Source organism: Mesoplodon bidens, assembly GCF_964165515.1.
Source record: "Mesoplodon bidens genome assembly, chromosome: 10".
Taxonomy (NCBI): domain Eukaryota; kingdom Metazoa; phylum Chordata; class Mammalia; order Artiodactyla; family Ziphiidae; genus Mesoplodon; species Mesoplodon bidens.
In genome coordinates this window covers 5,015,437-5,038,136 of record NC_138172.1, presented here as the reverse complement: position 1 = coordinate 5,038,136, position 22,700 = coordinate 5,015,437, and the positions used below count along the sequence as shown (strand labels likewise).

At 58.3% G+C, this 22,700-nt stretch overlaps 2 protein-coding genes across 10 annotated transcripts in view; both read left to right on the top strand.

Annotated features, from left to right (window-relative positions):
• The window catches only part of IFT122 (intraflagellar transport 122), a 70,999-nt gene extending 61,284 nt beyond the window's left edge, over positions 1 to 9,715 (top strand). For 2 of the 9 annotated variants that reach the window (XM_081247076.1, XM_081247071.1), the window contains 7 exons: positions 1,936 to 2,036; positions 3,977 to 4,142; positions 5,154 to 5,265; positions 5,883 to 6,008; positions 7,636 to 7,715; positions 7,977 to 8,141; positions 8,636 to 9,084. In XM_081247076.1, the coding sequence (XP_081103202.1) occupies positions 1,936 to 2,036; positions 3,977 to 4,142; positions 5,154 to 5,265; positions 5,883 to 6,008; positions 7,636 to 7,715; positions 7,977 to 8,141; positions 8,636 to 8,725 (840 nt within the window). In that variant the 3' untranslated portion in view covers positions 8,726 to 9,084. The other 7 variants (XM_081247070.1, XM_081247072.1, XM_081247073.1 and 4 more) reach the window with 6 other exon arrangements.
• Positions 9,716 to 16,052: 6,337 nt separating this feature from the next.
• RHO (rhodopsin) lies at positions 16,053 to 22,500 on the top strand. The gene is made up of 5 exons (XM_081247089.1): positions 16,053 to 16,428; positions 18,325 to 18,493; positions 19,738 to 19,903; positions 20,009 to 20,248; positions 21,033 to 22,500. The coding sequence occupies exons 1-5, from the start codon at positions 16,068 to 16,070 to the stop codon at positions 21,141 to 21,143; spliced, it is 1,047 nt and encodes a 348-aa protein (XP_081103215.1). The 5' UTR covers positions 16,053 to 16,067; the 3' UTR covers positions 21,144 to 22,500.
• The last annotated feature ends 200 nt before the right edge of the window (positions 22,501 to 22,700 follow it).

Here is a 22,700-nt window from a genome sequence, read left to right as displayed (position 1 = left end):
GACTCTTGTGGGGAGGGGAGGTTCCCTGCCTGGGCCATTAGCCCTGCATCTCACCTCTTCCCCGCACCAGGCCCACTGGTCTCGAGGGACCTCATCTTCCCTACAGTCTTTTTGGGGCCCCTTATCTCTATCAGGTGCTTACCTGGAAAGAAGCCCTCCAGATTAAAGACCCCAAACTCAGGGTGGAAGGCAGGGCCCAGCCCGGTCTCAATTTGCCTGAGCCACTTTGGGACCCAGCTCCGTCTCTCCCTGCTCTTCATCACCCTGGGCCCCTGGAGGCAGGGGCCTGGGGATCTCCTCTCTGGAACAGCTGAGCTCTGCCCCAGGCCCTGACGCAGCTGTGAGCTTGTGGCAGCTTCACACCCACTGCAGGGCCTGGCTCTTCATCCCAGCTCAGGCTTCTTCACTGGGCCCTTCCTTCATTCAACAAATGCCCGCTGTGTGACACGCCCTGTGCCAAGACCTCGGGCACAGTGCTGAAGGAGACGTTGTCCCTGCCCACCAGGAGCTCATAGCCTAGTAACAGGCGACTGCAGTGCAGTTCCCGCAAAGGAGACGCTTAGAGGACTTCCTCGAAGAGGTGGCCCCCAAGCCAAGAGGTGGGAGATAAGTAAGAATGGGACAGGTGAAGAGGAGGAGGAGGAAGGGCATTCCTGGCAGAGGTCACAGCGTGAGCAAAGGCCTGGAGGTGGGTGTGGTGTTTTAGGGTTTGGCATCAGGGCCTGGCAGAGCAGCTCTGATTCAGAGCAGGCTGGAAAGGGAAGCATCAGACCTTTCCTGAGATAATGGCGTCCTTCCCAGAGGAGAGGTGCGAATCCCGAGGAACCCCCCCCCCACACACACACACACTCTCCTCTTTCTGGGACATTTCTTAGCTTCCACATCTAGTGTGGTATAACCAGAGGCAGGCTTCTCCCTGGCTCTCACCCAGAAAAGGATGCACTCTCAGGTTTTCTTGGGTTCTTGGCACTAACAGGGGCTATAGACATTTAAGTGAGAACTAAAGAGAGAATGCTGGGTTCTGGACCACAGAGGTGGTGTGAAGTGAGTCCCCCCAACTGAGACCAGCTAGGGCCTGGGTGCTGGCGGCTCAGTGATGACTGTGGCCTAGCAAGGTCCTTCAGGGAATGTCAGCTTATTACCATGGGCGGGGGTCGCTGGCCTGCTTTCATCTTGTCATCTAAAGCAGCACGCCAGGTTCCTTCAAAACAGGGTTTTCTTAATCTTTTATAGACTCCTCCTGATAGAAAATTCCCTCTGCTAGACTGTTTTGAGCATCTGGCAGCCTCTGGGTGCAGAAGACCTGTTCATTCAACTCAACGTGTCTTGAGTGTCTGTCTCTCGGGGCCTGTGCCAGGTTCTGGGGGCAGAGGGATGCAGCCGGGAGCCTCAGCGCCTGGCACACCTGTGGGCATCGCACAGTCAGGCTGCTGCCGGACCGCAGAGAAGAGGCCTGCGATTTCATCCTACAAAGGGTTAAATGCCTCCCTTTAGAGACGTGCTTATACGGAGGTCATGTCTTAAATCACATAAAGGTCTCCTCTTTTAGAGCTACTTGGAGACAGCTTGAGCTCAGGGAAATGGAATCATTACTGACCCCAGAGGCAGTGAGCTTGGGAGAAGGACATTGTTGGGCTTTGGGATCAGACCTGGGTTTGAATCCCAGCTCCACTCCTTTCTAGCTGGTGACTTGGGCAGCTCATCTCGAGGCCTCGGTTTTCTCGTCAGCGCAGTGAGGATGACAGTGCTTCCCTCACGGGGTTGGGTTGGGGACCACCCAAGGCCGTGGCTGCAGGCGCCCGGCACACAGTAGGTGCCCATTGGGTGTGTCTGCTGTTCTGTTGAAGTTGCTTGGAGTTACTGGTCTCTACCTCTCTCCCGGCCCAGCAGCAGCTCGGCTGAGAAATTCAATCCTGTTTGCTTTCCTCACGGCAGGAGGAGCCGTTCAGTTTCCACCTTCCAGAAACGCTCTTCAACATCTCCAGGTTCCTGCTGCACAGCCTGACCAAGGACACTCCCCTGGGCATCTCTAAAGTGTATCCTTTCTCTCACCCCACCCTCTGTCCTGCCCCTCTTGTCTACTGGCCAGAGCACTTTGCTGGCAGAAGTTTCCCTCTCTCCAGCTGACTCGGGGAAGGGAGAGAGCTCGCCCTGCTGCTGCTGTTCGTCTGGACGAGAGGCTCAGCCAGGGAGACCGAGGGAGCGCCAAGGGAGGATTAGTTTTCAGGGCTCTCTGGGCTGGGCCCAGCAGCAGGCCTCTGGCCAACACACTGTCCAGGCCCTCCCGGAACCCACAGATGAGGGTGTGACTGAAACAAAGGGAACGCCAGGCCTTCGGGCTTGGAATCTTGGGCACTTCCCTGGGTGTGTGTGTGGCGGGGGCAGCGTTTATTCAGCCCAGGTGGATGGAGCACCTGCTGCATCCCCGGTGCCGGACCAGGCAGTAGCGACAAACTGCCATCAAATGGGGGAGGTGACAAGTGTCAGGGCCTGGTTCAGTGGGGCGTGTGCTGTGTCCGAGGGTGGAATGCAGCTAAGGCCGGGGCCAAGGTTGGCGAAGGCTGCCTAGAGGAGGTGACAGCCATCCTGTAGGCTGAGGTAACCAGGGAAGACGTGGAGTGGATGTTCCAGGAGAGCACCCAGCGCCTGGAAGGGCTTGGAGGGACTGAGGTGGGGGAGGGAGGAGCTGAAGGCCCCCTGCGTGCGAGCCAGGCTGGAGGGGCAGCGGCCTGAGGGCCTCCCTGTGACCGGCCTCTCCTTCTCTGTCTGGTAAGGGCCACGGAGGGGCCATGAGCTGAGGAGGGGCCTGAGGGCCTGTGCTGCCAGAAACGACCAGGAAATGACCCCAAATCCTGAAGGTCCTCAAAGTGATAAAAGTCGTAATAAACCCATGTCCTCTTCTAAACACCACTATCTCTAAGCCCCTTCCCAGCCCCACCCAACCCTACCTTCTCTCCTTGAGTAAAAAACCCTCCCAGGAGAGGGTTCAGAGATGAGAACTAGCTTCTCTAAAGGGTTTCAGGCCCATCATTTACATTTCAGGGGAAGCTGCCGCAGACCAAGGGTCTCTCGGGACCTACACCCGGCCTTTGCTGCAAGTTCTGTTCAAGTCAGCAGAGTTTGACTGAACCCTTGCCCTGAGCTTCACCCTTGCTGTCCACTGGGGATGTGGAAACAGCTCCCGACACAGCCCCTGACACAGCCCCTGACTCTGATCAGGTGCGGTGGAGACACAGACAAGGAAATTCACCTCCACGTGACTGCTGGGGTGGGCGGGGCCCCGCTGGGGGTGTGGGGAACAGGAGCGTCGTGGAAGGAGAGTGGGGAGGGGCTTGGCCCTCGGGTCTCATTTAGCTGAGGCTTGTTAGGGAGAAGTGGGAAAGGGCATTCATAGGTGGGGGGAGGGGAGAAAGGGCAGGCCAGGCCTGGGCACAGCCGGCCTTTGAGGTGACCTGAGATCTAGCACAAAGCCTAGGAGTTCCAAGGAGGGCCTTGGAGCAAGGGAGGCTGTGCTCAGAGCTCGCCATGGCCTTGGTGAAGTGCAGGCAGAGGAGTGTCTGCACCGGGGACCGGCCTCCAGGTGGTCTGGGACCAGGCTCCATTGGCGGGGCTGGAGCAGGGGGGCACTTGGTGCCAGGCATCCTAGGGCCTGGCTGGCAGGCTAGGTGAGGCAGAGAGAGCCGTTTTGGCTTAGGCAGGGTACAGAATGAGCCATCAGCAGGCCCAGAAACCCCAAGCAAGGTTAAAATGTTAATGGAAACTACGTTGTCTCTATCTCTGGAAAACTCTCTGGGCCTTGATATCCGAGAAATATACTTACATCCCACGAATGAGCGAGGCAGTGCTCAGACTCCTTCCTGTGCTCTCCTGGCACCAGCACGAGCTGCGTTCCAGCACGGGGCTTGCTCCAGAGGTGGGCAGTGCCAGCTCTCGGGCCTGGAGTGGCCTCTACTGTCCTTAACGTTGTCATCGGCAGGAACACGCTCTTCACTCTAGCCAAACAGAGCAAAGCACTGGGTGCCTACAAGCTGGCCCGGCACGCCTATGACAAGCTGCAGGGCCTGCAGATCCCCGCCAGGTTCCAGAAGTCCATCGAGCTGGGCAGCCTGACCATCCGCTCCAAGCCCTTCCAGGACAGTGAGGTGAGGGCGCGGCCCCCCTCGGGCAGGAGGCTTCTCCTGACACCTCCTGGTGCGACCTGGGTTCATTTGTAGATGGCTGCTGTGCTCCTGGGGCTTTGCACTCCCTCCCTCCCCGCCGCCGCCCAAGCCCTGGCTTGCCAACTCTCTCCCCTCTTCCCTCTCTGTCTCCTCTCTTCTTCACCGCAGCCCCCAGTCCCCTGAGCCCCACAGCCCTGCCCTCCCTTGCTTCCTAGCTCTCCCGAGGCTCCAGGTCTGCTCCACCCCAGTGCCCAGGTTGGCCCTGCCTTCACCTCATCCTAGGAGCCCCTCCCCTAGCCCACCCCTTCTGGAACCGGCTTGTCACTCGCCAGCAAATCTACTCTGAGTGTCTGCAGCTCAGTCAGTGCCCCAGCCCACCTTCCTCCAGCCCAACCAGCCGCTGTCTCTTTCACAGTCCCCTCCTTCAAGCTCAGAGCGGAGACTTGGCAACAGACAGATCTAGGTTCAAATCCCAGCTTCCCCATTTCCTCGGTTTCCAGCTCTATGAAATGGGGATGCGCCTAATAGCTTTCCCACGAGAGGCTGTGAGGGGAAGTGAACCAGCATGGGTAATGTGCTTAGCGCAGTCCATGGAGCACGGCGACTGGCTGGTAATAGCTTTCCCACGAGAGGCTGTGAGGAGAAGTGAGCCAGCATGGGTAATGTGCTTAGCGCAGTCCATGGAGCACGGCGACTGGCTGGTAAACAGGGGCCGTGGTGGTTGTCATTCCTGCCAGGAGAACCACGCTGCTGAGCCCTTCCTGGGAAGGGGGTGTCCAGGGCCACTGTGGTCCCTGTAGGCCCTTACGCTGCTTTGCCGCAGCTCAGAGCCTGTGCGCTGTGCCCTCTCCAGTGCCCCCTCCCCACCTACCCAGGTGGCCTTTCCTCTCAGCTGCCAGGCCCCAGGGAGCTGAAGCCAGGGGAGGAGACGGGGCTGGACCCCACCCCACCCCTGCTGGGCCCTCGGGCCATTGTGGTGCTGGCGTTTTGTAGGAGCTGGTGCCCTTGTGCTACCGCTGCTCCACCAACAACCCACTGCTAAACAACCTGGGCAATGTTTGCATCAATTGCCGCCAGCCCTTCGTCTTCTCAGCCTCTTCCTACGGTGAGTGCCGTGTGCGGTTGGGGCGGCTGGCATGTGGGTGGGGCACCTGTGTCCTCCTTTGGAAATCGGGGATCGTGAGACCCCCACGCCGCCTGACACACACAGTCACTCCGGGTTCCCAGAGGCAGGACCCCAGTGCTGCCCCCGACCTGAAGCACCCACCCCTTAGAGCCCGGTGTGTAGCGCTGCCTGATGAAAATGCCTGGGAAGAGGCGCCACAAGTCAGGCACTCTGTCTGTGAGGCTGACGTGGTTCTCAAGTCCCAGCTCCTTCCATGTTGATGAGGGTCAGAAGCCCCTTCCCAGTAGCTGGGCAGAGAGACGCTTCTCTTCTTCCCTCAGAGAGGAGTCCCTCCGGCTCCTAGGGGGACAGAGCAGGGGTAAAGGCCCTCTGTGCTCACCGTTGCGTACACATGCATGCCTGCATGCACACACACGTACACGCACACATGCCTGCTTCCCCCAGATGTGTGGCAGGCGGCAATGCTGCACCTGCCAGCTTTCAGAGAGGCCTGTGCTGGGTGGGGAAGGAGCTCTGGGACCTTTCCACCCCCTCGCGCTGCCTGGTGAGAGCATTCCAGCCCCAGCCCCTCCCCTTCCCTGTGCCTGTGCCTGCAGAGGTGCTGCACCTGGTTGAATTCTACCTGGAGGAGGGGATCACTGATGAAGAAGCCGTCTCCCTAATTGACCTGGAGGCACCAAGACACAAGCGTGAGAATAAATGGCAAGAGATCGCGACCAACAGTATCCTGGGTGCCGGCCAGACCCTGTGTGTGTCGGCTGGGCGTCGGCCTGGGAGCACGCCAGGAGGCAGGGGCCTTGGGGGGTAAGGCCAGGGCAGGGCAGGGCAGGCCACCCTGTGTGATGGCGAGGTCCATGTGGGAGCAGGCACGGGGCCAGAAATGGGCAGAGCGCTGGCCAGGGTGCAGCAGTGCAGGAGGGGACAGCACGTGCCCACAGGCCAGAAGTGGCACGTGGAAGTGGAGATGCCACCTTGGCCTTCCCCCGAGGAGGGCCTCCCACCCACCCCTGGCTCCTGAAAGGCGCTGCCCTGCTTCTGGCTGTGTGGGGCTGATGAGCAGCCAACGCGGCATGTGACGCCTTATCGGTGGCCCAGCTCTTCTGGTCAGGTCGCTTTTACAGACAAGGGACAGAAACACAACTTGGACAGGCCAAGCAACAAAAGGGTGTAGAGAAACCTAGCATGGACGGGTGCTCAGCCTCACCCAGATGCTCACTCAGCCTCACCCAGATGCTCACTCAGCGCTGACGGGAGCCTGCCTCCTGTCCTCTGGGGCCTGCTGTCCTCTGGTAGCTTCATTCTTAGGCCGCACCTGCCCTGTCCCCACCAGCAGTACCCAGCCTGCATCCCATCAGCCCTGCGACACCCGGCGCTTCTCCCAGCGTGTCAGCATAAACCCCGGGGCACGCCCTCCCTGGAACAACTTGGGCCACAGGCCACACGTCAGGTGTCCCTGTGGCCAGGACCGCAGTCATGGTCCCAGCCGAGCCGTGGCGTGCACACGGTGGGCCTTGTGAGCACGCAGCAGCTGGGTGGGCAGGTCTCGGCAGGCTAGGAGCCGGTGTTTCTATAAGCTTTCAGACGAGGCCGATGCTGCTGGTCTGTGGACCACGTTTGGGGAAGCAGGATTGAGGAACACCCAGGCAGTTGTTTACTGAAGGACGGAGGCGGGAACCGTGTCTGCGTGCACGCCCGCCCTCTGCACACTCACGTCAGATGCTTAGGCTGGGTCGGAGCTGCTGTGCGGGGCCACGTCCCGCACCAGACTCAGCACCAGCAGCCTCCCTTCCCCCGGGGGGCCCTTCCTCATCGGAGCCCCAGCCAGCCTGGCAGACGGGCGGCTCCCTGGGATCCGCAGGCGCTCTCTCCGCCTTCTCCCTGAAACAGGATCTGCGAGGCCACCTCAGGTGCCTGCTGCAGACCACCCGGCAGCTGCTGAGTGTTTCTCCAGGAGCTGGTGGGTCTGCTGGCCGTGGTTTCCAGCCAGGCCCATCGTTGCCGCTCCCACACCAGCAGACCCACAGGCCTCCGCTCACACGGCGCTTCTCGCCGGTCTCCGTGAGCCGTGCCTGGTCTGAGGGGGCAGCAGAGGCCCGTCAGAGTCCCTTGTCTCCTCCTTCCCCACCTGTGCTCTGGGTGTGGCCCCGGCCTCGTGTGACCGCGGCGTCACCCGGCCCGCATTCCCTCCGTCCATCTGGAAAGCCACTCCACAGACCTTGCCACGCTTCCCCACGGCTGGTAGGGAGAGCGCCACGCAAGGCCTGGAGGGAGCTCCCGTGGGTCTCAACGCATCGGGAGGGTGGGGCCTGTCCCTCGGCCTCAGGTCCCGTCCTTGACCAGCTCCTGCAGCTTCCCAGACTCTGAAGCTGGACGAGACCCTGGACTCCATGGGAGACGATGACCCCTTCACAGCCAAGCTGAGCTTCGAGGTGAGGGCACCCCTCTGAGTGACGGGCTGCTGAGGCCCATGAGGCCTGCTGGGAGGGCGGTCTTGGGTCCCTTTCCTGCGCACACTCCCTGTCGAGGCCACTCGGGGGAGAGGAGGTGCCTTCACAGAGGTGGCCTGGCCAGGTTCTACTGAGGGACCCGGTGGGGGAAGTGTCTGGGGTCCTCTGGGATCATAACCCATGTAAACATGTCCCCGTGGCTGAGTGAGGGCCCTGGTGCCCCTCTCCCTGCCTGCCCTACAGCAAGGTGGCTTGGAGTTTGTGCCCGTGGTGGTGAACCGCTCGGTGCTGCGCTCCATGAGCCGGCGGGATGTGCTCATCAAGCGCTGGCCCCCGCCCCTGCGGTGGCAGTACTTCCGCTCCCTCCTGCCCGACGCGTCCATCACCATGTGCCCCTCCTGCTTCCAGGTACCTTGCCTGCTGCCTGCAGCTCACGTGTGGTTCCCAGTTTCTTGTCTCCACTGCTTTTCCGTTTCCCAGATGTCCCCTTAGGGAGGCCAGGCAGCTGGGAGGAGCACAGGTGTCCCTCAGCGGCCAAGGCCAAGGCCAGGGCTCCGAGTTGGGAGAAAGACTCGGCCATCCTTAGGCCCTCCCCACTGTCACGTGCATTCCATGGGCTGTCTGGAGTGGACTTGCCCCTGACCCTGTGCTCTCTGTACCTGCCCTTAAACCAGGAGGGCTGGGCAAATGTGATGCACCTTTGAACTTCATTTAGAAAAAAATGGGCCTCAGACCTTCTCCCCCTCCCTCCCAGTCCTCAGACAAAGGTGGCCTGGATGTGGTGTTTCTAGTCCCGACTCACTGCCAAGCCACCTGCCCTTGGAAGGTCAGTGGTCCCCACCAAGCTTGGGGCTGCTGAGCGCCCAGAGCTGCAGCCTGGGGTCCCGGCCGTCTCTCCTCAGATGTTCCACTCAGAGGACTACGAGCTGCTGGTGCTTCAGCACACCTGCTGCCCCTACTGCCGGAGGCGCATCGATGACCCCAGCCCCTGACCGGCAGCCTCGGGACCACCTGCCCCCTCCCGGCCGCCTTGCAGGCAGCTGGGCTATCGAAGGAAGAGTTAAACTGTCAGAATGTGTCTTCTGCCCAGATCAAGTTTGAACTCTAGGGAGGGGCCTTGTGTAACCACGGAATTCCTATTTATGGCATTTCATGCCTTGTAAATACTGCCAGGAGAGGGAGAAGAGAATGTACATATATTTTCCAAGAAAAAAAAATCTGTTACTTTCAGAACGGCTCTGAGTTGTTCACGGCAGCCTGCTGGAGTCCACAGATCTGTCAGACCATTAACATGTACACTTTGCGAACAGATTGCCTCAATAATTACAAATAAAAGGGCTTCTTATTTTCATCATCCGTGCCTGCATTTTCACAAATCTTCGTATTGTCTGCAACTTAATTTCCTTATGCAAAAGTGCACCTGTTTCTAATTTGATCTGAGAGGAAATTACATTTGTGTGCTCTTAAAATTTAATCTAATCGAAATGGCAATATGGGAATGGTAGGGGAACGGGTTTTTTAAAATATTTATTTATTTATTTTGGTTTTAATGGGGCTCCATCTCAACGAGAAAATAAGATACCTGGCTCTAAAGAAGGTGGCAAAGAGGGCTGCTGAGGAGTCGACCCTCTACTTCCCAGCTGGAGCCAGGCCCCACTACTCCCCACCATCCCCTAGCCCCCCAAGCTGACCTGAGGCTTTCCCCTTCCTTCAGCTCCTGGAGCGCATGGGTTTCGTTTGAGGTTCCAGCGAGGTCCCTTCTCCTGAGCACCAGCAAGTATCCGATTCGGCAGCTCGAGGGCCGATGGGAAGCTGCGGAGGGGAGCTGACATTTATTGGGGACCTTTTCTGTGCCAGCCGTGCTTCATAGGCTGGCTCAGTTCTCATAGGCTGGCTCAGTGACGGAGGGGGGTGATTTCCGTTCTGCCGCCATGGGGGCGAGCGGAGGTGCTGGTGCCCTGGCTGGGAAGCCCCTGTCTTGTCCTGAGGCCTCTCCCTTCGCCCTCCGCTCTACCTGCCCAGGAGGCAGCGAGCGGTCTGGTACTTTATACAAAGTCCTGATGGCAGGAAGAAGGGAACTGGGCTGCCAGGGAATGTGTGGAAAACCACCCTGGTGATTAGATATTGATACTTTACAGGGCATCTGTGAAGTGGGCAGAGCGGGACAAATGTCCCCATTGGAGGGATGAAGACCCTGAGGCCTGGAGAAAGGAGCAGCTGCAGAGGCCACCCAGTGGTGAGTCCAGAGCTGGACCCCTGCCCACCCTCTCCTCCCTGCCTCCCTCTGCATCTCTCTCAGGGGATGGTGGAGGAAAATACAGAAAGGCCGCCCGACAGTTGTGCCCACAGAACTCCTTCGTTGAGTGTCTAATTACTTACGATCATGCATCCTCTCTCTCTCGCTAAACGTTTATTAATGTGTTAGGATTTCCATTAGCGCATTACTTGCACTGACAGCACTTGCATATGGTGGGAGAAAGGGGAGGGAAACAGCAGCCCCCCCGCCACCTAACAGGCATCAATCACAGTGACAGCTCGGATGGCGGCTAGAGGCGGGGGAGGGGCCCAGCCCGAGACTCCGGCGTGCATCCTCTCAGTCGAACGACGCACAGGTGAGGGTGTGCTGTGCCGGGTTCTGCTGCCACAGGGGAGCTGGGCTCCAGAGGCCTGGGTCTGAGCTCCCGTTAAGTCTGGCCCTGACTGAGCGCCAGACATGGTGCCAACCACTTTCCATGTATCGTCTTCTGTAACCCTCAGCCGTCTTCAAGAATGTCCATTGTACAGATGCTGAGACTGAGGCTCAGTAACATTCTCTTTTCTTTCATTCGTCAAATATTTATTGAATCGAGACAGAGACACAGGCAGGCACAGCCCTTGTGCGTGAGCACTGTGTCCTGCTGCTCTCCTGTTGCGACCTGAACAAGGCCTTGGCCAGGTCCAGCCCTCTCTCCAAGGCTGTTTTCCCATCTGTACAAGAGGCCCCTCCAGCTCTGACACTGAGGTTCCAGCCTCAGTCTGTGTCAGATGACCCTGACAGCCCCTCCCATGCCACAGTGAGGAAGGCACCACCAGGGTCTCGAGATGCCTGTCTCACTAAGAGGAGACTGAGGCCCTGGGAGAGGAGTGGCTGCCAGAGGCTGTGCAGCTTGCAAGTGGTTCAGGCTGCGACTCGATCCTGACCTCTTGGCTCCAGGTCCTCAGCACTGTTCCCAGTTCCTGGAAGGAGGAGGTAAGGAAGCGGGGATTGGGTGGCCCAGAAAAAGCCCCAGGCCAGACCTTAGGTGGCCCTGGCTCTAGCCCGGCCTCAGCCCACTGGTGTCTGCACCTACCCCCAGCAAGGCTGCCGAAGCCGGGAGCCCCTCGTGGCTCTCGAACAGGTGGGCAGGTGCCCCTTCTCCAAGGTTGCTGCCGGTGGCAGATACCAGATGACCTTCCACTTGTGCCAGCCCTGACCTCAGGGCAGGTAGGAGCCCCAGCAGAGAGGCCACCACTGGGCAGGGCTGTCACCCTGGGCCCAGCACATGCCCAAGTACACCCTGATACTCCTCCAGCCAGACTCCAGAACATCTCCTAGAATGGAACCCGGCCATGCCCCTCCCCTGCTTGTAACTTTAGTGGCCCCTGCTGGCCGCCAGCTAGCCCCCCGGACTCGTAGGCCCTCCTACCTCCCCTGCCATCCCATCCCGTGGCCCCGGCACCTCTACACCAGCCGGCCCTTCGCTCCCTGGACCTGGACCCAGCTGTCCCCCTGCCTAGGCTGGGGAGCTTCCCTCCCTCCTGGTCCAAATCTCGCTCCTCTGGGCACAGCACTGGGGCTGGAGCATATTCCCACCTCTCACGGTTATTAGTTTTCCCTTTGTCTGCTGCCTCCTAAGCCTGGGAGCTCCTTGAGGACAGGGACTGTCTAGGATTCATCTCAGTGTCCCCAGCACCCAGCTCAGGCCAAATGTTGCAGTGGGAGGGAAGGAAGAAGGAGGAAGGAAGTGGGGCGGGAGGAGAGGAGGCCGGAAGGAGAGGAGAGTCGGCCTCTCCTTCCCTCTCCCCCCTTGACATTCTCAGCTCAGTCTAAGGCCTCACTCAGCTGTGGTGACGCAGCCTGTGGGGCTAAGCCAGTGAGAGGAGGCGGGGAGGAGGAGGGGGGTGCTGCTGACCAAGCAGCACCTCCACGCAGAGGCTTACGAGCTATTTGCGCACTGCCCCCTAAACCCTAATCCTCCACAGCCAAGTAGGAGCCCTACCCCTGGCGTGCCAGAGGGGCTGGCCCGGGGAAGCAGAGGTGGCCATCTCCGGCGGTCCCAGCGCCACTCCTCACAGCTCCTCCCAGCTTGTTTTCAGCCTGGCCAAGAGGGGCAGCGGCTCAGAAGTTCGCCCACACCCGGGCTTGGCCCTCGTGTGCTCTGAGCCGCTCTCTAAACCTCCTGACACAGGGGACAAAAGAGCTCAGGCTGGAGGGCTAGCCGCCTGGCCTCCATTCAGGCTCTGCCGAGGAACCTCATTTCCCCCAGTGGTCAGAGGGGACTGAGGCCTCCTCACGGGGCTGGGAGCAGATGTTCCTTCACTGAGCAAATCTTTATTGAGCACCTGCCCTGGGCTGCGAGCTCAGATGTAGCCAAGAACAGGCCGAGCCGGCCCTGCCTTCTAGAGAGAGATGGGCCATTGGTCAGGAGACACATAAGACCGTCGCTGACACTGATGACTACTGAATAGGAAATGAGCGTGTGATGGGTGGGCGCCCGGACGCGTAGAGCTGGCGGGGGCTCTCCGTGGCTGTGGAATGAACGAGGTTCAGAAGAGGTTAACGCTTTCAGCAACACTCACTGATCACCTACAGGAAACTGAGGCACGGGGAACGGGGGAGGGCTGGGCTACACCTGGCCTTGTGGCCGCAGAGCCTCAGTCCAGCGAGGGAGGACCGTGAGACCTATATCGTCAGGCCTGAAGGTCTGTGAGCGCTTTCCCTGGTGGGGAAAGCAGGTCAGGTTTACCATGCAGGTGGGCGTGGATCCCCAGAGTTTTCTAGTCCCAGCGAACTGAGAGCGGAAGCAGGCCTTCCGGGGCTCTCTTGGCAACCGAGAGCCACAGGCTTGAGCCCAGTGCCGCCTCCACCACTGCTGCCCAGGCTTGACCGACTCAGTCAAGCCTTTACCAGCACCCCAGCGCAGCCCTCTTTTGTCATTGCCACCGTGGTGTGAATTATGAACGGAAGCTCTTCCTGAGAGCCGTCTTTGGGGCAGGAGGGAGATGGTGACTCCCTGCCAACCAGGGGCCTTGGTCTCCCCACCTGCAAAATGCGGCAAGGAGGGGGTCAGAGTAGGTGTCTTCTAGTGACCGTCCTGCTCGCTCCATGAGCCTGTTCCTCTGAACAAAAAGAGCTTTTTTTTTTTTTTTAAATTCTTTATCATGCGTTACAGAACAGAGCTCCATCACTTCAGGGATGGCCTTTAACCCCCCATCTCCTCACCCTGTGAGCGTGGGATTATTAGACTTTCCTACAGAGGGTGAACCTGAGTTTTAGAGAAGGGAAGCACTTCCTGATGTAACCTAGATCCATCCCCTCAGTCCACACACATTTCTTGAGCACCTATTATGTGCCAGACCCCAGGGAATACTTCAGTGAACCAAACAGAAATCCCAGCTCATTCAGGTTCAGGGGAAATGATTTACATGCTCCTGCTGTGTGTGGAGCTGGGCTCTGGGGCCCTGTGGTGAGCAGGACAGACCCCAGACTACCCCGAGGGACTCAAACGTTACAGCCTAGGAGATGAACAAAAGACACATGAACAGAATAGGAATTAAAAGCTTCCAGGTTGTCATAAGCATTAGGAGGTAACAAGCAAAGTCCTGAGGTCGAGGGTCGAGGGCTCAGCCTGGCCTGGGCAGGGCTATGTGGGCTGGTGTTGACCCAGGGTGTCCACTGTCTCTCCTTCCGTCTGGCTACCAAGGGCCGCATCAGAAACTCTTCACCTTGACCTCATTAACGACTGGCCTAATCACTGGGCCAAGTGCCTTGCACTTTGAGAGGCCACGCCCCCCCCACCCGCCTCGCCTGCCCCTGGCTCATTCACCAGCACACATTTCATCAGGCTTCCCTGTGCAAGTCCTGACCCTGCCCGGGGCCGCAGGGGTCTGGAGCCCCAGGTGGGCTGGAGGGAAGGGGGCACATTTCTGAGCAGACAGGTGTAGGAAACCCAGGTGGGAAGATAAACTGGCATGAGGGAACTTAAGTGATGGAAGTCTCGAAGACTGGTACACTTCCCTGGCCGGCCTGTATTCCCAGCCTCAGGGCCTTTGCACTTTCTGTTCTCTCTCCCTGAGCGTCTCTACCCGCCCCCAGAACTCCTTCCACCCTTGAGTTCTCAGAGAGGCTTTCCTGGGCTGCTCTAGACAACCGTGCGCTGGGAGTGAGTTGCCATCTGAACTTACCCTGTTGTTACTGGTTTCATTATTTGTTTGTGGGGCCCTCCTCGCTCCCACAGAAAGATACTTCCTGCAGGCAGGGGCTTGGTCCTTCTTGTCCACTCTGTCCCCCAGAACTGAGCACCTTGTGTGGATCACAGTAGGTGCTGGATAAAAATTTGTGGCTGGACCGTGGTCATTGAGCACCCGAAGGCCAGGCTCCCAGTTCACTCCTGGGGGATGTCCTCACCATCCTGCTATACATGGGGGCCCTCATTTTCCCCCAGAGCTCATCCCGCTGTCCTGGGACCCGCCCTCACGGCATTGCCTATCACCCGGCATCCAAGGCCCACGGTCCCAACCCAGCCTGACCAGACATCCCAGGTCGCATCCTGTGTGCTGCAGGGTCCAGCCAGTCCTATTTCCGGGGTCCCCCTCCGCTTCACGCAGGGGTGCCCAGGACCACGCCTGCCTCACTCATTGCAGGGATCTGGTGCCTGACATGAGTTTGGCACAGCTCACCTCCTGCAGTCAAGGGCCTTCCTTCAGGAGCTCCTAGGGCCATTGTCCCCTCCCTGCTTCGGTCACCCCCCATCTTGGTCCCCTCCTCCATCTTCGCTCCCTTCAATCCATCTTTGAGGGCTTTTGAGCCACCTTTCTGTCCCCGAGATCTGCCCGAGGCACTATCCCCTGCCCCTAGATAAAGCCCCCAGCACTAAGCCCCACCAGAGCTGGCCCCAGCCCACGTGCGGCCACATCCCACGTGGGCCTCAGGCCTCTGCCCAGCCTTTGTCTTCAGTCTACACTGTCTTCCCCACTGGGCAACCTGGCACAGTGTCCCCCCTCCCTCAAAACATTGTCTCCCTGGACATCTCCACAGGTAGGCAGCCTTCCTCCCTGGGCGAGGAGCTGTTCTTCCCACACGGGAGTCCTCCTCAGCCTGTAAGCTCCTCTTTCCTCGAGCTTCAGCTCCCCAGTGGCCTGCACATAAGTGATTGTTGAACGAGTGAGCAAGTGAATTCCAATTCAGTGTAACAAACGCTTTTTTTTTTTTTTTTTTTTTTTTTTTCTTTTTGCGGTATGCGGGCCTCTCACTGTTGTGGCCTCTCCCGTTGCGGAGCACAGGCTCCGGATGCGCAGGCCCAGCGGCCATGGCTCACGGGCCCAGCCGCTCCGCGGCATATGGGATCCTCCCAGACCGGGGCACGAACCCGTATCCCCTGCATCGGCAGGCGGACTCTCAACCACTGCGCCACCAGGGAGGCCCAACAAACGCTTTTTGAGCTCCTGGGTGATGCCAGGCTTGTGTCTGCCATGGGGAGTGCCCTGCCCTTGCGAAGCTCACAACCTGGCAGATGGGCTACTCAGTATACGGTGACTGGATGAGCCAGGAGGTGACTTAGGTGGGGAAGGAATGGGTGAGGGGCTGAGTGAGGGGATGAGAGAATAACCGGCACCTCTGCCCTCTGGGAGCTCATGGTCCATTTGGGAGGAAGACGAAGTTTGCTTGCACTAAGCCAGAGGGAAGTGGGTACGGAGTCAGAGGTCCCAATGCCAGGCCAAGGCCATCAACTGAGATGACAGAGATTCCTCGGGGACAGGAGAGTTGGGGGCGGGCCTCCTGCCCTTTCCCAGGGTCCCCAGCACCTCCCTTCCCCGACGGCAGCCTTCTACCTGGAGTCACCTTGGCCCCTCTTGGAAGCCAATTAGGCCCCCAGTTGCAGCAGTGAAGATTAATATGATTAATAACGCCCCCAATCGCGCAGGTGCTGATTCAGCCAGGAGCTTAGGGAGGGGAGGTCACTTTATAAGGGCCTGGGGGGGGGGGCAGGTTTCAGAGCCTGGAGTCATCCAGCCGGAGCCCTGTGTGACTGAGCTCAGGCCTCAGAAACATCCTCTGGTTGGAGCTGCCACAGGGCAGCCACAAGGGCCGCAGCCATGAACGGGACGGAGGGCCTGAACTTCTACGTGCCTTTCTCTAACCACACAGGCGTGGTGCGCAGCCCCTTCGAGTACCCGCAGTACTACCTGGCTGAGCCGTGGCAGTTCTCCGTGCTGGCCGCCTACATGTTCCTGCTGATCATGCTCGGCTTCCCCATCAACTTCCTCACGCTCTACGTCACGGTCCAGCACAAGAAGCTGCGCACGCCTCTGAACTACATCCTGCTCAACCTGGCCGTGGCCAACCTCTTCATGGTCCTTGGTGGCTTCACCACCACCCTCTACACCTCTATGCACGCGTACTTCATCTTCGGGCCCACGGGATGCAATCTGGAGGGCTTCTTTGCCACCCTGGGCGGTATGAGCTGGGGTGCGGGTGACGGGGGCTACGAGAGCCAGGAGCTTGCGGTGTGAGGGGGCGGTATCTGGGGATACCCTATGCCTTGGGGATGGTGGCTGAGAGGCCATTACCCAAAGCCCTCACTTAATCAACAAACACTTTCGTGATGATGAGCTAGGCTGCCGTTTGTCGAGGGTGGGCACTGAACACTGTTGATCTCACTTGGAGTGGGATCATTGTCTTGCTTTCCAGCAAGGAAGCAGATGAGAGAATTCAAGGGCCTTGCTGGGGTCACATCAAATTTCTGGCGGGGCAGAGTTTCAAGCCCATGTCTCTGAGGCCCTTCAGGACATATTCTGCTTCCCTCGCAGCAGCTGTGCTGGGTCAGACCCACATTGGGCACTGGGGATAGAGTTGCACAAGACAGATCCCTGTGTTCAGGGCTCCCAGCCTGGGGCGGGAGGAGGGCTCTCAGTCCTCCAGTCACTGGACTGCCTGTACTGGGCGATGGGCTCGGTCCTTCTCCAGCATCTAGCTGACTCCGTCCCAGCCCGCCTCCAGCCTCTCTGCCGTGCTTGAATGCTTTCTGCGTTGATGAGTCCATTCACAGGGAGACGTTAGACCTGTGAGGTGATCTGTATAGCTTTGAACCATAGTTTAAAATACTTTCTTTAACTGAAAAACTGATTCTCTGCAGAGAATAGATCCCATTTAGCAGATGAGAAAACTGCAGTGTGCAGAGGGGAAGAATGACTTAGGGATATGGCCGGGCAGTGACCAGGGCCTAGGTCTCCTGGCTCAGATCCAGGAACATTCCCTGGGTACACACGGCCTCTCAGGCAAGCAGGAGACACGGGAGGTCATTATTACAGAGCCAGGGTGACAGGAAGAGCCTAGCACCAGCCACAAGGACATTCTGCCTCCTGTCTTCCCTCTCCCACCTGTGTCCAGGCTGCTGCCTCTGCCCCATTCCTGGGACTCTGGCCGTCACTGGGTGTTTGTCACCTTCAACGACCACAGTCACACAGTCTCAGGCCAGAAGGGTGCAACACAGGCGGACACGTCTCTGCTACAACTATGGTCCTGGAATACTCACTAGTGTTCCCTTTCACTCTCAGAAATGTCCTAGTTTGGTTGATAAATCCTATGGCCACCCTCCCTCCTGAGTTTCTGGGGTGATGTGCAGGGCAGATGTCTGAATCACATCATTATTTCTTCCTCCTTCTCTGAGCAAAACATTATGCAGCTCCTTGGCTCCTAGGAGAGGGTCCCACATAACTCATGTTATTACATTTCCCTGGAGGGGAGAGGCTGCTGCCCAGGAGGGAGGGAAGGCCTCCCAACTCCAGGCTTCTGCTGCCTCTGCAATATCTTTTTTTTTTGCGGTACGCGGGCCTCTCACTGTTGTGGCCTCTCCCGTTGCGGAGGACAGGCTCCGGACGCGCAGGGGCCCAGCCGCTCCGTGGCATGTGGGATCTTCCCAGACCGGGGCACGAGCCCGTGTCCCCTGCATCGGCAGGTGGACTCTCAACCACTGCGCCACCAGGGAAGCCCTCTGCAATATCTTTTGACAGGAACTCTGCCTGTTGCCCCATGAAGGACACATTTTTCTATAAAAACTCCCTACAGGGCTCCCAGTCCAGCCATGACCCCATGACCCAATTTCTGTGTCCCTCAAGAACCCAGAGCTCTTGAGCTGAACTAACTTTCCTGGGAGTTACTCTGCGCGGCATAGTGGCCCCTCTGCCCCGCACCCCCTCTTCAATGTCCAGGCCCTCCGCACCCTAAGGCCTTGCTCCAGGTCCGCCCCCAGGTGCCTTCCTGGCTGCCCTCTCCCCATCCCTCAGGGGAGCTCCCCCTCCTTAGACAGGTCCAGCCACGTGGCGTGTTGACTGACAGCTGGCTACTTTGCAGGTGAAATTGCCCTGTGGTCCTTGGTGGTCCTGGCCATCGAGCGGTACGTGGTGGTGTGTAAGCCCATGAGCAACTTCCGCTTCGGGGAGAACCATGCCATCATGGGCCTCGCCCTCACCTGGATCATGGCTCTGGCCTGTGCCGCGCCCCCCCTCGTCGGCTGGTCCAGGTAACAGCACCGAGTGGAAGGGAAGGAAGCGTCTCCAGGGCTCTTCGTAGGGCCCTCCAGCCAGGGGAGCTGTCTGGTTCCAGGTCCCGAGCTGGCAACTGTCATGGGGTTGAGGTTTAGGGCGGGGAAGAGAGGGTCAGCCCCTGACGCTGCTATGGGGCTGGTCCCCATGTCAAGGAGACTCCAAGATGCCCCAACCCGTCACCTTGGCTGTGCCCCTAATCCGCAACTAAGCCAGGGCCAGATTCCAATCCTCTTTGGTCCAGTGCCCTGTTGAGCAGCTCCTCTGACCTTAGGCCTCAGCACCTGGAGAGGCAGAGCCTCCCTTGTGCAGGTGTGACATTGTGGCCTCTGGGAAGCAGTCCTGTCCAGACTCTAGGCCGTTCTCTCCAAATGGGCTGAGATGAGCTGGGGTTGCGGTGGACAGTGGTTCCGGACATTGGACTAGTGACTCTGTGGATGGCCTCGTGTCCCTCTGCTTCCGGGAAAGTCCCATCTCTCTCCACTTTCCTCCTCTCTCAGTCTTCCTGGGGCCAGTGTTCTTTGCCCCTTGCTGAATTTGAGCAATTCAGCAAGGGACAAAAAACTCTGGCCCCCTTCCCTGTCTTCTCCAGTCTGGCCCGGTTACATCCTCGTAGGCACAGCTAACAGACACTGGGTTTTCCGAGGTCGGTCCAGTGTCACCAGAGTCTGAAATCACCCAAACATCCTAACCAGACGCCCCGGGGGCCTCCTGTTTCCAGAAAGTGCAAGTATCCCTTAGTTACCCCGTGTGCCCCTCTTTGGCCTAGAAAGACCTGGGCGCCTCAAATACAGAGCTTGGGAGGGCTTTTCCCTTCTCCCCTCTGACCTGTGCCCTGCGTGGCCCGAGGCCTGGCCTCCGGCTGCTAGGGAGTGGCAGGCCGGGCTGGGCGGGGTGGAGAAGGGGTGGGGGGGGTGCCTCTGGAATGAGAGACTTGGAGAGACTGTGGTACCGGGATAACACGGCACCAAACGAACAGTGAAACAACACTGTTTCCACAGGTGCATTTGAATCGCTTACCTCAGTCAATGTGATCCTCAGTCGCACAACCAAGGAGAGGTTTATTATCCCCATTTTACAGAGAGGGAAAGTGAGGCCCAGAGTGAGACCAGCCCTACAGTAGGCGGTGGCAGGGGACTCTGGTCAGCTGTGCCTGTTCCCAAGTCCCTCACATGTGGGTCTCCCTTTGCCCCTCCCGCCCCATCCCCCCACGGGTCCTCAGGTACATCCCAGAGGGAATGCAGTGCTCCTGCGGGGTTGACTACTACACGCCCTCGCCAGAGGTCAACAATGAGTCCTTCGTCGTCTACATGTTCGTGGTCCACTTCTCCATCCCCATGGTCATCATCTTCTTCTGCTACGGGCAGCTGGTCTTCACAGTCAAGGAGGTATGGTCCTATGCTGGGCGCTGGGGACATGCACATTGACTGGGCTGAGCCCAGCCCCCGTTCCAGAGGAGCCTCAGTCTGACACCAGGCCCTGTGTCCCCGCAGGCAGCTGCCCAACAGCAGGAGTCGGCCACCACGCAGAAGGCCGAGAAGGAGGTCACTCGCATGGTCGTCATCATGGTCGTTGCTTTCCTGATCTGCTGGGTGCCCTATGCCAGCGTGGCGTTCTACATTTTCACCCACCAGGGCTCCAACTTTGGCCCCATCTTCATGACCATCCCGTCGTTCTTTGCCAAGAGTTCCGCCATCTACAACCCCGTCATCTACATCATGATGAACAAGCAGGTGCCTGCTGGTGGGGCGGGAGGGTCCAGGTCCCCCAAGGCCACAGGAGGACAAGCCACATTCTTGACTGGGCCCTCAGTCTTTCCACCTGCAAAATGGTCAGAGAGTTGGTCTTCCGGGGCGTCAGAGTCATCTGGGAGAAATTCAGACTCCTGGGCCAACCCCCAGACCTTCTGATTAGAGGCTCAGGGTGGGCCCAGGAACCTGCATTTCTAACAAGCCCTCCAGGTGGCTCTGATGCTGGCTCAGGAATGAGAAGGTGACAGTTTCCACACAGCTGGACAGGGTGCTAAAAAGTCTTGTTCCGAGGAATGAAAGGATAAAGCGCGGTCCTTTAACACAGACCCGTGGTTCCTCTGCAGATCCCTTGATCCAGTGGGGAAAACATGGAGTCAGACATATTGGGTTCAAATCCCAGCTCTGCTAGTTTCTAGCTGTGTGACCTTGGGCAAGTCACTTCCCTTCTTTGGACGTCAGTTTCTTCATCCATAGGAAGGGTGAAATCCTAAACTCTTGGGTTAAATGAGATAATTTACAGATAGCCCTTGGCACACAGAGGGCATCATGGAGCCTCACCAGTGACAAAGCCCCCTGAGGTTTGGTCCTGGCATTTCCGGGTGGGGTTGCGAAGGCTTAGTAAGTTCCTCCAGGGAGCCATTTGAGAGGGGAGTGGAGGCTGGGAAGGCCAGAAGCGGGAAGGGGGTGGAGGCAAATCTCACCGACCATGCCGGTTGCCACCCACGTTTTGGGGGACCCTGACACTGACTCATGCCCTTTCTTCCAGTTCCGGAACTGCATGCTCACCACCCTGTGCTGTGGCAGGAACCCACTGGGTGACGATGAGGTCTCCACCACTGCCTCCAAGACAGAGACCAGCCAGGTGGCGCCTGCCTAAGGACTCTGTGGCCAACTGTAGGAGTCTCCCAGCCCCCGCCCTCCACCCTAGCTGCTCCATCAGGAGCTGTGCCTGTCGGAACCAGGTCACACAGGCTCCCTGAGTTTAAACAAACAAACAAAAAGAGAATTAATGAGAGAAAAATGAGGCTCCTCACTTGGCAGGGACAGCCCAGTCTGGAGTCCTGATTTCCCAGGGGCAGGTGGGATCTGTACCCCGCTTTCCCCCCAAATTCATCTCTCAGGCACACGAGAACTCTTGCTCTGGAAAAGTGTCCCAGCTTAGGGATAAGCGTGTAGCACAGAGTGGGGCACATAGTAGGTGCTTAATAAATGCTAGATGGTTGAAGGAAGGAATGAATGGAGACATGAATGGAGTGATGAATGGCCAGGGAGAGCTTATCTATCCTCTCAAAACCATGTTAGCAGCAGCAGCTCACCCCTGGCTGATGACCTTGAGCAGTTGTTTTCCTCCTTGGGCCTCACTTTCTTGCCCCATAAAGTGGAAATTCCAAATCCCCCACACAGCTGCTGTGAAGATCAAATGAGATTGTGTGTGTGCGTGTGCGTGTGCATATGGGTGTGTGAGCACTTTGTAAATGGTAAGGAGCTGTACAGACTGTAGTTAACATTATAAATAATATCAATGAATATAATTAATTCATTGCTATGATCATCTCCTCTTGATAGTGACCATTTTGAGATTGGGCAAGGCCCTGAGCAACCAGCTTCAGCAGGTTTATAAAAATGAGCCAGACGTCAAGGCCAGACCAGGGCTGGGTGTTGGGCCACGGGAGGGACAGTTCAAGGAAATGCAAAATGCAGTCATCAGGACTGAAAAAACAACATCGGGGGTCCAGAGTGCGGGACCGAGGCCCGGGGATCTCACCTCCAGCATGGAGCCCCGGGACTAGGGCCACCCCTTTTCAGTGTGGCCCATGGAGAGACAGGCCTTTCTCTCAGCTTCCGGAAACCACTTGTTCTCCTCCCCAGCACTCAGGCTGCATCATCTCTGGGCCAGTATGGAGCTTCTAGAAGCCATGCTTACCTGCCCACATTTAATGGGGAGCTGGGTCCCCAATGTCACCCTTGTCTCAAAGAGCTTAGAAACAAAAAATGGGAAATCTGGCTGGGCCCACCTTCCCTGGGGATGTTCACAGGTCTCAGATTTCGGGTCCCTTGCTGGGCGAGACTTCGGCGGCTCCAGTCCATTCTTCACTGTGGAGAGTTGTTGCTGTGAAACTGGCTGGGACGCTGGGGCATCGAAACTGAGCTGCTTCAGCAACTGCCCCTGCTCCTCCGCATCACCAAAGCTGGAAGCTCTACCTCTCCCCAGCTCTGCCTGGAGATGAAGGCAAATTGGGGTATTAAAAGCTCAGCTCCTATACCTGGTGTTGATGGTGGTGGTTTTTGTCACTCTCAAGCTCTTTATCTGCAGGATGGATTGGAACAGGGCAGCGTCCACCTGACCCTTGACCCTGGGTTGCCTGGTTTGGGCAACCGTCAGAGCCCCCTGGGAGTACAAGGTGGGGGGAGCAGGCCCAGGAATGAGAAAAGC

Excerpts from the sequence above, each read along its gene's own strand:
- RHO (XM_081247089.1), top strand. The coding sequence starts at position 16,068 with ATGAACGGGACGGAGGGCCTGAACTTCTACGTGCCTTTCTCTAACCAC. Across the intron at positions 16,429-18,324 it reads CTTCTTTGCCACCCTGGGCG|GTGAAATTGCCCTGTGGTCC; the intron begins GTATGAGCTGGG and ends GCTACTTTGCAG. Across the intron at positions 19,904-20,008 it reads TGGTCTTCACAGTCAAGGAG|GCAGCTGCCCAACAGCAGGA; the intron begins GTATGGTCCTAT and ends GTGTCCCCGCAG.